This window comes from Convolutriloba macropyga, chromosome 15 (genome assembly GCF_964194025.1).
Source record: "Convolutriloba macropyga chromosome 15, txConMacr16.3, whole genome shotgun sequence".
Lineage (NCBI taxonomy): Eukaryota > Metazoa > Xenacoelomorpha > Acoela > Convolutidae > Convolutriloba > Convolutriloba macropyga.
In genome coordinates, this window is record NC_134482.1 from 27208594 (window position 1) to 27226509 (window position 17916).

General features: G+C 37.8%; 1 protein-coding gene across 2 annotated transcripts in view; it reads right to left on the minus strand.

Moving 5' to 3' along the window:
- LOC142354498 (uncharacterized) overlaps nucleotides 1-16731 on the minus strand; it is a 50577-nt gene extending 33846 nt beyond the window's left edge. Inside the window, exons 1-9 of one of the 2 annotated variants that reach the window (XM_075406814.1) lie at nucleotides 16584-16731; nucleotides 16079-16227; nucleotides 15203-15508; nucleotides 14403-14553; nucleotides 13980-13991; nucleotides 13110-13279; nucleotides 10316-10545; nucleotides 9788-9960; nucleotides 8738-8917 (exon numbers count right to left, since the gene is read on the minus strand). In XM_075406814.1, the coding sequence (XP_075262929.1) occupies nucleotides 8738-8917; nucleotides 9788-9960; nucleotides 10316-10545; nucleotides 13110-13279; nucleotides 13980-13991; nucleotides 14403-14553; nucleotides 15203-15508; nucleotides 16079-16227; nucleotides 16584-16721 (1509 nt within the window). In that variant the 5' untranslated portion in view covers nucleotides 16722-16731. The remainder of the gene's footprint in view (nucleotides 1-8737; nucleotides 8918-9787; nucleotides 9961-10315; nucleotides 10546-13109; nucleotides 13280-13979; nucleotides 13992-14402; nucleotides 14554-15202; nucleotides 15509-16078; nucleotides 16228-16583) is intronic. The other variant, XM_075406815.1, reaches the window with a different exon arrangement.
- Nucleotides 16732-17916: the final 1185 nt, after the last annotated feature.

Sequence of the window (17916 nt, forward strand, 5' to 3'; positions counted from 1 at the left end):
GCCCTGTTTTCCTTCGTGAAAACATCTCCATCAATTGGTAGTACTAGAGCGAGCTTCACAAAAGGTCTCCTGTAGACTCCGTCCTTTGTTTGAACCGTTGCCGATCGAGTTATTCCGTCAGAACCTTTGATAGTTTCTGTAACTCGACAAAGTTTGTAGAACCCTCGTTTGTCACTATCTTCGACCAACCATTTGAGATCACATTTGTGCAGATTCCTATCAGAATCGCATTTCCATTTGGTTCGATTGTTCAAAATTGTTAGATTCTTCTTTCGGAATCTGTCCCAGATGAGATTCGAGTATGTTTGTGTTTGTCGAAAGTGTTTTCGATTATCAACGAATTCCTCTGCACATGGTAAACTTGGTAGACAGACATTTTTGTTACCAAGCTGAAAATGATTCGGTGTAATGGCTTCCAAATCGCTTACGTCAGAACTAACTGGCGTCAATGGTCTAGCATTTAGTGTTTGCTCCACAGGACACATTGTGGCTTAGAGAACACTTTCAGTAATTGATCGGTTCCCCAACACTGCATACATTGCTTTCTTACAACCTCTAACCAATTTCTCCCACACTCCTTTATAGTGGGGTGCTGCGGGTGAACTTCCATCTGATCCCATGTTGAACCAAATCTTCTTCACTTCTGTCTTTGTTCCATAACGCGACATACAGTTTGAACTCTCGGTCTGCTCCAAAGAAGTTTGTCCCGATTTCAATGATCATTTTTAACGGTTTACCTCTTCGAGCTATAAACCGCATAATTGCGTTCAGATAACTATCGGTATCCAACTTTGGGACTCTCTCTATGTGTACGGCTCGTACTGTTACAAATGTGAACAAAAAACACCTATGCTTTTCAGTTCTGCGCACAATATTTACTGTAAAAGGGTCATAGTAATGTACTCCAACATTTGCAAAAGCTGTTGAAGCATCCAGCCTTTTTTTAGGTAGCTCTGCCATTACGGGAGCTATTTTCTGTGCTTGCTTTTTCGGCAGCTGATACATTTACTCTTTATTGAACTCAATGCATTAAATACGCCAACTATCAAGAGTCGTTGCTGAATAATGTTTCTAACATTTTCAGCTCCCTTATAGTTGTAGTCTTTGCGCTCATTACGCAAGAATATTTCGACAACGTGATGTTTTCAATGCAACAATTTAGAATGCTTTACATTGAAGTCCAATTGATTTTTCCCTATTCTGCCTTTGGCACGAATAAGTCCCCTTTCGTCAATAAAGGTCGAACACTGCAGAATTTTGGTGCTTTTGGGAATTTCCTTTTCAACTTTTAGAGCTTGCTTCTCTTCAGCATACTGTTCTTGCTGTAGTAATTTGAAGATGGTTGCCTTGGCTTTTTTTCTTTAATGCCAATTATTTTTGTTGCTGGTTTCGTTTTGCTCAATGCTCTCTGCACATACGCCATTGTATTTACAATCAGTCAGTTGAAATTGCTAAATCGGTCCCATTTAATGATGCGTTTCTTTTCTTTGGTTGTAGATATGAAGGCCGTTTGTTCGTTTCGTTAGTCGGAGGCAATTTCTAAATTCACACTTTCAAGCCATTCGTTATCTGGTTGCTTCAACCAGGCCGGCCCCGTGAGCCATTCACTTCTCTTGAGTTGATCAACATCAATGGCTCCTGTTCCGATGTCGGCTGGATTGTTGATACCACACATGATTCCACTGTGAAACGTAAGTTGTATCTAAAATCTCTGCAACTCGGTTTGCTGCAATCACTTGTTGTATGCGGTGAGAGCCGTGTATCCATTGCAGAACTCTTGTAGAGTCTGTCCACAATTAACAACTTTGAATCTCTGATTCGTGTTCTTTAACCACCTGTTCTGGCAGTCTCACTGCCATGACTGCCGCTTGTGATTCCAAACGTGGTATCGAAATATATTGCATCGGTGCGACTCTGCACTTTCCTATTACACATGCTAAGTCTGCTGAGAGTTCTCTGGGCTATGAACGTAGGTATGCCACTGCGCACATTGTGTCTTCAGATGCGTCGGCAAACACACAAAGTTCCCATTTGCTCTTGGCTGTGCTGAAGTATCTTCTGTCAAGGCTGGTTTCTGCTACTTCTTGAAGCTGGTCTTTCCATTTCAGAAGGTCCCCTTCTTCACAAGGTTTTACAGAGTTGTCCCAATGTTCCCCATTTTTGGTCCAGACTTTCTTTAGAAGTCATCTCATGTGAAAATTGAATGGTGCGAACAGCCCAAGAGGATCAAACACTGATAAAAACAGGAGACACGATCTTCCTTTAGGTGATTGGGTTTTCAACTTTTTTGCCAGTACCTCTGCATACCTGTAAAACAATCTTCAGTAACAGCCCACAGAAGTTCAAACACGGATGAACCCACCTTACTAAGTTCTACTTCCACTTGCTTTGTGTCGCTGGTTGATCTTAAGTCCTCAGAGATTTCTTTGGTGACTTTTTTGCAATTGGTGATCCACTTTTTCAGTTCGGGTAATAGATCGTGTATGGCTAACAGCTTGTCATTTAGGCATACATCTTTATATTTGGCTGCAGCGTTGCAAACACTGCAAACTTTACCCGGTGTGTTGGGGTTTTCTACTGGATGGTGTGGTAATTACCATTCCTTTCCAAAAGTACCTTTGACTTTCGATGTGTTCAGGATCTTCACAAACACCTTTTCAACATCTGTATCAATTGACTGTTGATACAATTCTTTCAATTTTGGGTTTCGGTGGAATCTTCTTTGCAGTGAGTAGAGTTGACCTAAGGCTGAGCTCTAGTTGCTTCGAAGATTTGGTTCTGGTTCACTCCAGAGCATGCGTACTTCTTACAGCTCGCCTGTAAATTTTTTAGTGCTATCTAAGAACTTCTGAGCTTATTACTCTTTCTTTGATTGAATTACAATATTTATTTTGGAATCAAAGATTTCTATGTCCCACCAGGGTTAAATGTTTTCTGTCATTTCCTTATCTTCTGTGCTGGCGAAATGACAAACTTTTTGTCCTCTCTTGGCCTTGATGGGTCCAATGACTACCCATCTTTTTTCCGCCAAAACAGCGACAGATTCACTTCGTGTTCCTATCTTGTAGTCGGAAGCCTTCTGTAGTTCATAGGCATTTTGACCGAGAATAATTCCAGTTTCCATCAAATTGAAACTTTTGTCTGGAAGTACACGCAAATGGCCGAAACTTTGTTTCAGTTTGTTGAAATCATAGTTTGCATTTCTCAATGAAATCGAGGGATGTAGAAACGCTTCAAGCGAATGCACCATTGAATGCAGTCCCTTTATTGTTAAGGGGACTTTTTCGGTCTTCAGATCTTTCGTTCCGTGTGTGCCGAATACATATTTAGTGTAACCTCGGTTCCTTGGGCTTGCAACTTCTCTTGATGCTTTTGATCGATGAATGATACCGTTGAACCACTATCGAGGAAAGCATAAGTGTTCAGTCAGTTGCGTGCACTCTGGATTGAAACGGGAACTATCTGAAGGAAGCTGGTAATTTCGTTACTTTGATTTTTTGGTGCAGCGCTCACAATAACTGCGTGATTGCCCTCGTCAATTTGGCTTTCCAAGTGTAGCAAACGGGTGTGCTTTTTGGTACATCCATTTATACCGCACGCGTTGATTTTGCATTCTTTGATTGCATGTCCTTCTCCCACACAACCAAAACGTAAATGTTGCTTTCTCACTTATATATATCGATCGTTAATGTTCATGTTTTTGAATACTGGGCAGTTCCAAATATGATGGGTCCCGTCTGCTAGCGGACATTGATCGCTTTGTGCTGGCTTTGTTTCTTTTACCTTGCAACTCGCATTAAAGTTTGACGATTTTGAGAATCATTTACCCTGTTAGCTTTTATTCAATCACCTTCCGTTCGTTCGCTCTCCGTTGATGGTATTCCTTCATGGACAAAAACCATTCGAGCTAACCATTTTTCAAGGAGAATGAGGTCGGCTCTATCTTTTTGGCACCCGTCAACGAAGAGGAACCATCTTTCTTTCAAATTCGTAGGAAGTTTTTCAATTGCCACTTGCAGTGTTGAACTTGAACGCAGGTCGCCCTCATAAATGTATTGCTTCAGTACATTAACTAGGTTGCTGATGGTTATTGAGTAATTAATTATAGCCGTTGGGTCGTGCCTTCAAGTTGGTTGTTGTTTGCGCAATGTGTTTAGCTGAGCGTCAACAATTAGGTAAGGTCGCCCAAACTTCCGTCCCAGGAGATCCCACGCTTGATTGTAGAACTCTACCGAATAGCCCATTCCTGATATAGCTGACTTTGCTTCACCTGTCAACAAAGTTTTCAAGTGGCTCATTTTTCCTGAGCACGGTATATTGCGATGGCGAACTGTTGCGTAGAATATATTTGACCACTCCGGTCACTATTGGGGGTTTCTGTTGAATGTAGTCAGATTCAACTTAGGTAGCTGACTACTACTGCTTGGTTTATTGCGCTTAAACCCGTCTTGTTTGCGGGCTGGGCTGGCACACTCTCCGCTTGCTGACCGTCAATTAAGTACCCTTCGCGATTGAAGCTTACCCTGGTATAATTGTTGTCGATCCTGGTTTTCGCACGCTCGAAACAATAATCTTGGAACTTGGAGAGTTTATCCGAGTTATTGAGCCAACCGAAATTACCTATGTTCTTCAGGTTTTTCAATTGAATTGTGATCTACTTCGAATAAAATGGGCTGCACTATCATTAGAATCTTATGCTCTTGCGTCAAGAGCTCCTTTCTCTTATTCCAGTTTCAGTGCACCTTTTTTTTCAAAAATTTGCATCTCCATTTCAAGCTGTTTCTTTTTCAACTAGAATTCAATTTTCTTCAACCTCATTCTTGATGCAAAATCTTTCTCTAGAGTCGCAAGTTTTTCTGCTTTTTAGCTCGTTTATCAGAGGAGGCCTTTGAATCGTTGCCCATGTTTAGGTTTCCACTTTCAACAGTTCGTTGGAAAGCTCCTACAACAGACTATGAAGTGTTAGCGGCAGTCGGTTCTGCATCAGTTGTCAATTGCAAGGTTTGATTCTGTTGATCCGTCATTTTTGTTTCTCCGTGAAAGTATGGTAACCAATCTGCGTTGAATGTTTGTAGGAAATTTAGTCGTTCAGCTTCGTGACTTTCTAACAATTCTTGGTCAAGAAGAAAAATTGCTCGTTTCCGAAGAAGATTGCAAAGAGACTCGTCAAGCTTCAGTAGCTGTTGATAATTGGTCTTGGTTTTGCTTGATCTATCGTTGCTTCTGATTAGCTCCTGGCCCTCCTGAGTTTTTGCTTCGAGTTTTTTTCGGCAGTCGCTAATCTGTCTATGCAAAATGTCTTGACTCTGTGACGGAGTCACTTCGTTTGTACTTTAGGACTGTAGCTTGAATCTTCACAGTGCATTTGTTTATTTGCTTTAAATTAAGCCTTGCTATTCAACTTCTAGTGCACTTTACCTAATTGGCTTTGCGTAAATTTTCTGTTGGGTTTTGTTTTATTCGTTGATGCCTTGGCACTTCAATTGTCGAGTTGGACAGCAGTTTGTGTTTCACTGTCCATGTTGGCGAGCCAAGAGTAGCGGCTGCTCTCCCAATCGGTTGCGAGGAGGAACGTTTTACACGGCCCAGTTCGTTCTGACTGATTCCAAAATCTGTCTGGATTTATTTATTTTTGCAGTTCGCCTTTGTACTGTATATCCACTATGTTCTTACCATTGCATTACAATTCACTTCGTAACTAATTGCTAATCTTAGTGTTTTCAGTATTGAATTGTACTGGATTTACTGCAGATCACACAAAACGGGATCTATTTATGTATACCAGTTCAATCCGATAGTAAAACAAATCGAAGACAAAGATATATGTCTAAGACCTGTTTATGCAAAACTATTTGAACTCAAATTTATTTTGGTTTAGGTTTTTGTGCTCACGCGTTGAAATACCAGCAGCTGGGGTTTGTAACAGTTGAATTACAGCTCCAAAAATTCGTAGATACAAGACAGAGTTACAAAAAATTTACTGCTCAAGAATAAGCTTCAATACAAGACACAGCAACAATTTACTGCTCAAGAATGAATTAAACGCAAGACACAGTAACACGTTTTTTACTGCTGAAGTCAGTTTATTGTTGCAATAGTTTACTTAGTTATATGAAAAAAAAACTTTTCTGCGGCTGCTTTTGCTGTGTGTTGTTGTGTTGCTTTTCTTATTTCAACCTACTTCTCAACGTCAGGTGACTATGACTGTACTAGCAACTAAAACTAAATCTGGGACTATTGCGATGACTAATAGTAAATTAATACAAAAATGTTTTCCCTATTGCATTTTTTTATGCTGATGCATTTTCCTAAGCATGTTGTGAAAGCTCGGCCTCAACAATCGACAAACTTGGCAAATTTGCCACTCAGACATTGACGAGAGCTTGTATTTGATTGTAGCTGGAAACTAAACTTTGGAAAACTAGCCTTGGAAGATAGGGCAAGTCTGTTCAGACACTTAATATTTTCCTCGAAACATTTCTACCTCAGCGAGTTTCATAGGCAGTTTAGATAAACTTAGTGACTTAGCTGTTTCGATTTTCCAATCAACGTGACCTAAGTTTTACCTTTTAGCGACAACCGGGAAAGATGATAATTGCAACCACAAATAATCACGTGCTTGAAATCATACTTCATGGTTTCAATGGACATTATCAAAATCACTTAGTCGGTTGAGCTTATGATTCTTGATTATAAAGCATTACAAAGCAATTCAGCAGGTCATTAATTTAATCTTGCACTGCAACAATAGCTCTCAGAGAGATAAACTGCATATTAATGCAATTGGTTTTGCCAGTTTTCTGGGTTTCCACTTTCAACAGTTAGGAAACTCTGTAACTCTAAAACAGACTGCGAAGTGTTAGCGGCAGTTGGTTTGCATCAGTTGTCAACTGTATGGTTTGATTCTGTTGATCCGTCATGTTTGTTTCTCCGCGAAAGTATGGTAACCAATCTGCGTTCAATATTTGTAAGAAATTTAGTCGTTCAGATTCGTGACGATCTTCGTCAAACAGTTCGTTCTGAGTGGTTCCAAAATCTGTCCGGATATTTTGTCTTTTGCAGTTCGCCTCTGTATTGTATATCCGCTGTATTCTTACCGCTTCATTAAAATTCAGCTCGTATTTTTCTGCTAATCTTACTAGCAACGAGGAAAACTTTAAACCACCCAGTTCGTTCTTAGTGGTTCCAAAATCTGTCCGCATATTTTGTCTTTTGAAGTTCGCCTCTGTAACTGTATATCCGCTGTGTTCTTACCGCTGCATTGCAACTCAGTTCGCACGTATTTGCTAATCTTAGTTTCTCCAGTATCGAATCGGACTGGATTTGCTACAGATCACACAATACGGGATATCTTATGTATACCAGTTCAATCCGTTAGAAAAACAAATCGAAGACAAGGATATATGTCTAAGACCTAATTATGTAGAAATATTTAAACTTGAACCTATGTTGGTTTGGGCTTTTGTACTCACGCGTTGAAATACCAGAAGCTGAGGTTCGTAACGGTTGAATTACAGCTCCAATAATTCGCAGATACAAGACACAGTAAGAAATAATATACTGCTCAAGAATAACTTCCAATAGAAGACAAAGCAACAATTTACTGCTCAAGAAAATTTTGAACGCAAGACACAGTAACACGTTTTTTAATGCTCAAGTCAGTTTATTGTTGCAATATTTTGCTTAGTTATATGATGAAAGCCTTTTCTGTGGCTGCTTTTGCTGTATGTTGTTGTGTTGCTTTTGTTATTTCCCCCTTTTTCTCCACGTCACGTTACTATGATTGTACTAGTAACTATAACTAAAACTGGGACTATTACGATGAATAATAGACAACTAATACAAAAATATTTTTCCTATCGCAGTTTTTATGCTGATGCATTTTCCTAAGTTTGTTGAGAAAGCTCAGCCTCAACAATCGACAAACTGGGCAAATATGGCTCTCAGACATTGACGAGAGCTTCTATTTGATTGTTGCTTGAAACTAAACTTTGGGAAACTAGCCTTGGAAGAAAGGGCAAGTCTGTTCAGACACTTCAGATTTCCCTCGAAACATTGAATTTCTACCTCAGCGAGTTTGATAGGCTGTTTAGATAAACTTAGTGACTTAGCTGTGTCTATTTTCCAATCAACGTGATAGAATTTTAACTTTTAGCAACAGCCGGGAAAGATGATAATTGCAACCACAAATAATCACGTGCTTGAAATCAAACTTCTTATTTTCAAACGACATTATCAAATTCACTTGGTTTTTTGAGCTCAAGTTTCATGAGCAGAAAGCGTTACAAAGCAATTCAGCAAGTCATTAATTTAATCTTGCACCGCAACAATAGCTCTCAGAGAGCTAAACTGCAACTTAATGCCCCCGGGCTTTGTCAGTTTTCAGGACGAAAAGTCAAATGGCAGACAAAAAATAGATCCAGTGAAAATTGCATTAAAAGACCATCAAGGCCTAAATAGTTTTCTGTACATGTGGCCTGAAATTATGAGGCTCTTGAAGGTTCATAGACCGCCAAAGACGCAAAACAGCGTCAACAAGCTGATGTGTCAGCTTTTCCTGTCAGTTCTATTTCTTCTAAACTTACCCAATGTTCTTAGTGTTTGGTAAAACCTATCCCGTGTCCAGTAGTTTAAAGCGATAACATGTTTTGCAGTTTTATTTTTTTATATATAAAAAAAACAGACAATGACTATATGCGACTGCTTACAAAATGGACGAATGAGTAGAGGGTAGTACCTGGTTGAGTTGTTTGCGAATGATCTCATCTTTGCCACTTAGCAGTCGACGCAGTGTCCACACTTGACAGGAGAGGTACTTGGTGTCTTGAGTGATCTCAGGCAGAATTCTCAACTCATTCTGACAGTCTTCAATCTCTTTCTGCTGATCAGTGATCTTCTGCTCCAGATTGGAAATGACCTTTAAAAACACGATATGCAACTGAAGACTCGCCACGATGTTCATGACTAACCGGATTTATCTGTTTGCATAATAAGAATAATCGATTATTCCAATTGAGCTAGCAGATAGAACTCTGCTGCTAAATAAATATGAAAAAAACAGTAAATAAAATAAGATTTCAAAGGATGTTTGCTGTGTGCATACTGCGCTACGCTCTTGAGCAACGCTTTGCTTCGCGTTATTGAAAACTGTCCTACTATTAGCGAGATGAAACGGTATATTTTAAAGCCAAAGAAGAGATTGCTTGCGAGAATGCATAACAAGTAACTCGAACGATAGTATATGGCAATATAGGACAAGACTATCAGAGCCGGCAACTTTGGGTTAGCTCATCAACTTATTATGAAGCAACTTTCGTTAATTTTATTAGGCGGACAATATTTCTTCAAAAAACAGGAGAGAACTATTGAATGGATTATTGGAGATCATAAAGATTGAACGATTCAGATCAGTCGGTGGCATGATGTGGCTCACTGAGCTTGCAAGTTAAAAAATGCTCCGACAAAACCAAAAGTGTTTTTTTTAATTGGTTACATTCAGTTAGAACCTACGAACAGCTGAGTTCAGTGTGTATACAGCAACACATTAATGAACAAATTTATTCAGTATTTATCGAGTCGTCATCAGGAGGTGAACTGGAAAAGAACACTTTCATTGATTATGACAAATCTCAAAACAACATCTGAATTATGATAATTTTAGAAAAACTTGGGTTTTGCACATTTTACTAACCACGATTTAAATTAAAAATAGTGTTTTTTTCAATTAATTTCGTATTTATCGAGTTCAGTAGCTACTAATAACCGAAAAGCTACCTTTCATTTTTACCTGCTCTTTCTCCATAGTTTCTTCTACAGCCTGTTGTGTCCTATCTTCAGCCTCCCTGGCTTTCTTCTCGTACTCTGGAATGGCCTCCAATCTAATCTCTTTCTCCTCACTCAGTCGCACCTCCTCTCTGATGTCATTCAACAACTTCTCTTTGTCAGTCATCAGGAACTGAACTGAAAAGAAATTTTCTATGAATAATTGCAAATCTCAACCCAACACACCCGAATTAAGATAATTTTTGAAAATCTGGCGGGTTTTACTTTACACGGTTTCAATGAAAATTAGGGCTTTGCTTTATTTTCTTATAATTTCATTCAAAATTGCTTGTTTCTCTATCAAGCACTTTAGTCCTTAGATTTTAGTAAGATTGTGGTTTTCTTCTATAACTACCTCAGACTTATTTAAAAACTGATTGTATATTAATACTTTTCAATGAATATCCGAGAAAAAAACGTTTAAAAAGTCAGTGAATAAATTATTTTTTCGATGAGCAGCAAACGCTCAAAAAAGTCATCTTTGAAATCATACTTTGGTTTTCGAGATCTGTGATTGTGTCATTTAGTTTCTCAATATCCTCATTTTTCTTCTTGATCTCCTCTTCTTTCTCCTTCACTGTCCTCTGACTGAACTTGAGCAGCTCCTTGTTCAACTCATACTGTGTGTAGATCTTCTCATACTCCTCAATTCGCTTCTCTAAACTCGCTTGGGTCTTCTTGTAATGCATGACGTCAATTGTCTTGCCCGATAGTTCCTCGGATCTGAAGAGAAAAAGGCCAATTCGGGTATACTAGACACAGAAAACAGAATATCTTGAGAGAAAAACAGTAAAATCCTGTTCCTTTTTCAATTTCATTATTTGTTGGTTCTTTCTGACACTTCCAATGAACTCCACATAAAAAATCCTCATTAGTTGATAATTGATTGGCACTTCCAATCAACAGAAAAAAAGGCACGAGTTGTCAGTTTTTTAAACAGAAAAGAGTTAAATAAATGCCATATCATGAGAAAAGTTTAAAAATTATCTGGTGTTTCCCATTATGCCCCCCCGCGCCAGCTTAAGGGTCAGATAATCTATAGCCTCCTCCCCCCAATCATGGTAATTATACCATAATGGGGGCTATAATTTCGAGGGGTAATAATGGGAAAGACACGAATTATCAACTTGCTTTGACTTTATCAACATTTTAACGTTCCTCTTTACTAATTCACAGTTGGCAGTTGAATTTTTTTTCCAAAGCAACCATTATTATGATCAAATGATGTTTGAAATAAATATAAAATTTTGGTTGAAAAATTCTACAAAGCTTCAAAAACGTGAAAAAATGACTTTGAAAACTCTTTTTTGAATTGCTTCCTTTTGTTCTGTAAGGCATTTTTATTTGAAAAAATTTCTACCAGAATTTCAATAAGATTTCAATGTTTTGGGATAAACAAAAACCTAAAAAAACAGAGATTTGTCTGTTTTTTTTTATTTCTCTGATTCTTTAAGCAATTAAGGAAGATCAAGTCCCATCACTTTTGAATTTTATACGCTACAGCGGGTAAAAAGATCACAGCAATATATTTTGCGAAATTATTCAGCAAAAATTGTTTGCAATTCATTACTCTGTTTAACATAGAGCTTCGTAGAAGTTTTTTTCGCCTTCCAATTTAATTAACAAGAAAAACCTGACAAAAACCGTAACAATTCGATTTTTGTCAACTAAAAAGGAGATTCCTTCTTAAAAGGTACTTGGTCCACAAAAGGCAGCCCGTCTATTTGACCTACCTGGTTTTGACATTTGGCAACAGTTAACATCAGCAACTGCTGTAACTCCAAAATGATTACACATCATAAGCTGCTTCAAGTATACAAAGAAAAACAAAAAACTTTAAATTCGTCAAAAACAAAACAGTCTCCATTTTTCCATAATATTTCCAATTAATGACTCTACTGCAAATGCCTGCACAATGAGCACAAGCCACGTAGGTAGAGTACGAAGTTATGCAACGACCCAAATCTCAATTTGTTCTGATGTACGTGATCACGTCCGAGCAGAAAATTCTCTCTCTCTCTCTCTCTCCCCTCTCAATTATTCTGATTGCCAATCTCTGCCATAAAATCGAGGTTGACGAGCCAGCACATTTGGTGCATGCAAAGATCAATGGGCTGCAGAGGGTTTTTCCGGCATCAGTTTTTTAAAACCCTACTTCAACGTTTTAATGATCTCCAGATGTTTACGAGAATCTATTAAGCTTGTTGTTCAACTTTCTGCAAACGAATTGCAAACAACAACAAAATTGTTATCAACGAAAATCTGACTGACTTTGGATTCGAGACATTTGTTAAATTTCTTTAAAATCGGGTCTCTTCATCAGTTTTATTTTTGTTTGCACTGATTTAACATTTCAGAATTTGAAGGAAAAAACCACTTCAACATTATCGCAAATCTCTTTGAGCAACTTAGCGAAATTGTCACGGATACATTTGTACCTTATGCGAAGGCGGCAAAATCTCGAGGACACTGTAGAGCATGCATGAGCTACAGTGAAGACATTTCCTTTATAAAACAGTTTTCCTATGCTTTTCTTTGGAGAGTTTTGAAAGTTGCTTTTGACTTGGGAATCAACTTCTAAGTGTTATCTAATTCTTGGCTAAGACTTGTCAGACTGGTAAGACCTGTATTTAGACTTGCCCAGTTCTGGAAAACGAAATAAGACTTGGATTTAGACTTGCCTAGTACTGATATAGACTTGGAATCCGGTCGGGGCAAGGATTGTTTACCAATAATGCCAGCAGATCTTTTTTAACTATCTCCTCTGCCTCTCGAACTGCTCGGAGTTGTTCTCATTCTTCATTATTTTTGTCTTATATTGCACTCCTTTGTGAAGGACTCGTATTGCACTTTGGAGTTTTATCTTGCTGTCGTTTTTGAGTTTATTGAGCAGGTTAAAATAACTTGTCAACTTCTCTTTGTCTTTTTCATAGGTTGTTACATCTGTTAATTTTATATCGGTTAACAATTTTTCAATTGAGTTTATTGCATTTATGAAAATTTTATTCTCCTAAGGTTCAAAACTCCAAAAAAATGTTTGTGGCAAACTTGAGACGTATGTTGGAAAATTCTCTGATGTATTATATTGTACAATAGAATTTAAGGTATTTTTCATGAATTGATATCACATCAAAAATTGTTTTTGTTTTAGTTTTCCAGCTCACATATCGAATACCATTACAATAACCCCAGGTTATTTTCATTTTTAAAAAGGCAACCTCTAAGGGTTATAGTTTCTGAACACCCTGCACAAACAGAAAACAAAGAGGAAAAATCGAAAGAACTACCTTGACAGAAGATCTCGTTGTAATGCTTCCACATCTTTTTCAGCCTTGTCTAGTTTGGCATCTTGAAACGTGATATGCTCTTTCATCTTCTCAATTTCTTCCTTTTGGGCCGCGTTTTCTACCTCCAGTCGATTAGCATCCTCTTCACGCTTACGAAGACCAGGAACTACCTGTGTACAACAAAAGGGTAATCAGGGAACGATCTGAAAGGGGGGTTATAACAGAATAGACAGAAAAATTGTTCTGAAAAATCTTGTACTTCAGGATAAATTTTCGATTTCCTTTTCAAAAATCAAGGAGCGTAGTTATACAGTGATACATCATAGAATCTACAGGATGAAAACTGTACTTCGCTGAAATGGGTCAAGTTTTGGGACAGTATTTGGAATCAAAGAGAGAGAAAGAGAGAGGGAACAACCAATTGAAAATAGATAAGATGTTTTTAACCCCCCCCCCCCCCCAGCGCTTAGTTTAGTGCATATTGTTTGCACCCCCAACGGCATTCCATATTTTTTACGAATGATTTACTATGCAATTTTATGTGATCTGTAACTAAGGGGTGCATGACTTACTGGAGGTGGGGGGGGGGGGGGGAGGGGGAGGAGACATAAGCGAAAAAGATTCCTATTAATTGAACGCTCGTGTGAATACTGAATACGGCGATAGAGATTATCAATTATTTAGGTTGGCCAGTGTTTTTTTAATATAGATTTTTCTGAAACCAATAGGAGGTTTTGATCACAATTGATAGGAATTACACATAGGAAGCAGTTTTACAGGTGGGTCGAACAATGGAAAGTGATATCATCTACAATGGGAGACGGCATGCTGAAATTTTGAAAAAAGAACGTATTGAAATAACTCACTCACCGCCTGAACAGCCTTTTAATAGACAACATAATTATGTCAACTATAGGACATACTTTTCTCGGAGACTAAAGCCAATATAATACTTGCAATGTTTCGAATGTTATATTGGCAAATATTATAAATTGCCATGTTCTAATGTTTTGTTGGCAATTTTTAAACTATATTAACTACACATCTTTAAACCCTTTTTCAGAAACTTTTGGCCCAAATTGAACGTTGAATTTTTTCCACTCCTGTAATAATATGTGCACTACTTTATAAATGTTTTACTTTATAAGTTCCTGTAAATTCTAAGCTTTGATAAATATTTCGACTCTGTAGATTCAGCAAATGACAAAAAAAGAATAAAGATCGAACTGTAATGCAGTTTTGTTTGTATATTTACAACTCTTTCAAGTGTAAGGTCGTCTGAAGGCAACATACCTTAAGTTTTTCATCTCTATCCTTAATCTGGTATTGCAGAAGTCGCACATAAATTGGAGGCAGGGATCCGTACGCCTCTTTAGTGTGGTTGTTCAACCAGAAAATTCCCCTCTGCTCTGTCGTCAAAGGACTCCAGACCTCGTGGGGGTACCTGAAGATAACACTGTCCATGTTGAGGTGTGTGTGTTAATTATCAGACAGTTAAAAATATACGGGGGAGGGGGTTTAAAGTGGCTTTTTATTATATGGACAATATTTGCTTGGTATAAGTCTACCTTTCTTGGGGGTTTATTTCCTACCTAAAATAAAGTTGAATTTTTCTCTGAGTTTTTCCGAAGTCGGATTATGAACGAGCTAAAATCTGATCATGAATGAAAATCGTCTCGATGTGTGTGATCATTAACGAGCACCTCTGATTGCATTAACACTTATTGAGCGATATTTCAACAATCAATAGCATCAAGTGATTTTCTTGTAAGAAAATCAGACGATAGTTAAGTTCTGGATGGCTGTCGTCAAAATTTCAGCTTAAAAATGTGCACAAATTGAAATACCCCCCCCCCCCCGCGCTCAATATTATGATATTGCGACAGGGTAACTGATGCCCTCAAGTGTTTTTATATGGATGTTTTGATCTTTGATCAAATGTTAAACTTCTACACTGTGACGTTCGCTTTTTGTTATAATTCCCACGAATTTTTGCTAGTGAACACTATTGCTTTTATTTATTATTTAATGGGGACAGCTGAATCGATTTTCCCAATGAAAAAACATGAAACAACAACAAAAAACAAACACACCTTAACGAGTGAACATAAAAAATGCACTCTTTGAACTTCTTCACAGCTTCTGGCATTTGAAAAGTAGGGAACGTTTGACCTCCAAACACGGCTTTGTCCAAACTCGCTTTGGTTTTAGAGGTCAAAACGTGAAATTTAGTCAAGGCGGAGTAGATGAACTCTTTTGAAATTGGTTCTTGACGCCTCGTCAGACGGAGGGAAGTCAAGATCTCTGCTAGAGCGTATTCAAATGTCTCTTTGAATTTGATTTCGAGGCCCGAAGGATGACCGCCTTCCCCGTAGTCTTTCTCGATTGGATGTTCAACGCTAAAACAATATTTATTTATTTCCCAAAAATTGAATCAGACACATTTGTTTGTATCAAAGTGGTTGCAAGGTGAATAAAAAGTACAATTCAAACATTAGGAAAAAGCATTTGTAACCAAATTGGTCCGTTCTTGATTTGAAGATGCATCTTTCCGTTTTCTTTTCATGTTAACCGGGATGACAGTTTGAAACTAGTTGAATCTCATTCGAATAGAATGTCATGCGAAGCTTTAAAGATGTCCCAGAAATCTAATATCCAAAAACTGCCAACATGCCCCTTAAGGGTATTTTGGCTCTGACACCTCAACCTGGTGTGTCTTGTATAATCTTTTCTGATCCTGAAATATTCATGCATTGACATAAAAAATTACATAGTAAGACACAAAATTGTAAACTATATGCTATATGTTGAATGACTAGGTCTATTGGAATACAAAAATATTGAATTAGATATCATGTCTGTTCTATATGATTGCTTTGAAATCTATCTCTTATGCAAACTCATATTTTTTCAACATCCTCATATGACCCCTCATTTTATTCTATAAAGCTACTAAAATTTGAACATACCTTAATCTGTAGTATTGTTTATTGCAAGAGATATAGTCTCCACTCGGCAGTTCAATCCGACACCATGTCTTCTTAGGTTGAACACAATTCTTCATACAGTATATTCCCAGTAATTCACGACACAGTGACCCAACTTCGTCTCGTTCCACCTAAAAATTATACCAAAATACTTCAACATCTTCCAGAAGTAATGTCAAAAAGACGAGGGAAGTTCGTTTCTGGAAGCGAGTGTCGTCTCTGTGAGGGGGGGGGATGAAACAGGCGCGAGTTCTGTGATAATTGAGCAGAACTGAATTGGAACCAGCATCTCTTACTTGCAAAAAGGAATGCGCTAAATATCCATTACACCAATGTTCTGGCCGTTTCAGTTAAAGTTTACCAAAATCAAGGTTTAAATAGCATTCTTGGAGAATTGTTGAAAACCGAGATAATCGTAAACAACAGAAGACACAGCAATTGTTTTGAGAACAGAACAAAAATTGGTTACGTTTTTACTCTGACGTACTTTTTTGTCCCTGTTGACGTCATACATGATAGAGAGGACTTCCTTCTCTTCCGGGGTCAAGTTCAATTTTAGAAGTGGTGAAAAAAGAGCTTCCATGAATTTGGACCTATCCACTTTCGTAGAGTCAAAGTTGTCCATTAAAGCGTTGAGAACTGCATTGAACAATTGAGAATTTGCTTCTCTTGCAGATTTAGCATTTTATTTTACGGTATTTTTACCTCAAAAAAAACAATCTGATTTTCATTTCTCTAAGACACAGCTCGATCATTCCATAAAAGCGTTTTGCAATTGGCCAATTCTTAATTAAGAATTCATTGAATACCAAATGTTTCAAAACAGGCGTTCAAAACCGACGATACCGACTAAACCCAACATACCAAAGCATTCGTACGTTGAAAACCAAACATACCGCAACATTTAACAAATATTTGTTGCTTGGTCTTCCAAATTTGGACATTACGACGCAGAGGTATACCCAAATCGACACGGGCAGATATGCCCGATGCGTGTATCTAGTGTTCGTTTTTACAAAGTTAATACATTGAAAATGGAACAATATTGCGGAAAATAGCTACTTTAGCAGAAATCGGCAAAATGGAAGAGAAATTAGCAACCCGTGTTCTCAAAAGTGCCCTAATCCTAGCCGCGAAATACAAGTACAAACTTTATAACCTATTTTGCCCACGGCCTGTATCACGCATCTTGCACGCATCAATTTTTCGCACGCAATGTAGCTCGATTTCGCATATAAACCGCAATTAAGCCTAACTTAATTACTACTTATTTAATTAAACCTAACTTATTACTTTTAGTAGTACTTTATCACTACTTTATTACTACGTATAATACTTTATTACTACTTATTACTACTTATTAGTACTATTTAATACTACTTGGCCAGTCCCACATTGACCAGTCCCACATTGATTGGCCAGTCCCACATATTTAAAATTGACCAGTCCCACATTGATATACAAAGCCTTTGATGTGCAAGGAATTTTTCGGGGAAAAAATCAGTTTTTGTGGTTGCATGTATTTAAAGCTCTTTAAAGCTTTGAAAGCTTCAATAAAATCTTTATTAAAGTGCTTATCGCATGTTCAAAATGCGCGCGAATAATAAATACCTAAATTGAGCGGAAACGTGCTACAAGACTTTTAACCTACTTTTCGTTCCGAATATTCTTTTATTTCGCAAAATTGGCGGAACCCCCTTTGCGAAAAGTAAGATACAAAGGATGTCTCCTAATTTCGTTCATTGTACGTATCTAATTTTCGAACCAATTTTACTAAGGCGGAAATTTTGGGGTATACCTCTGCGTCGTAATGGAAAGTT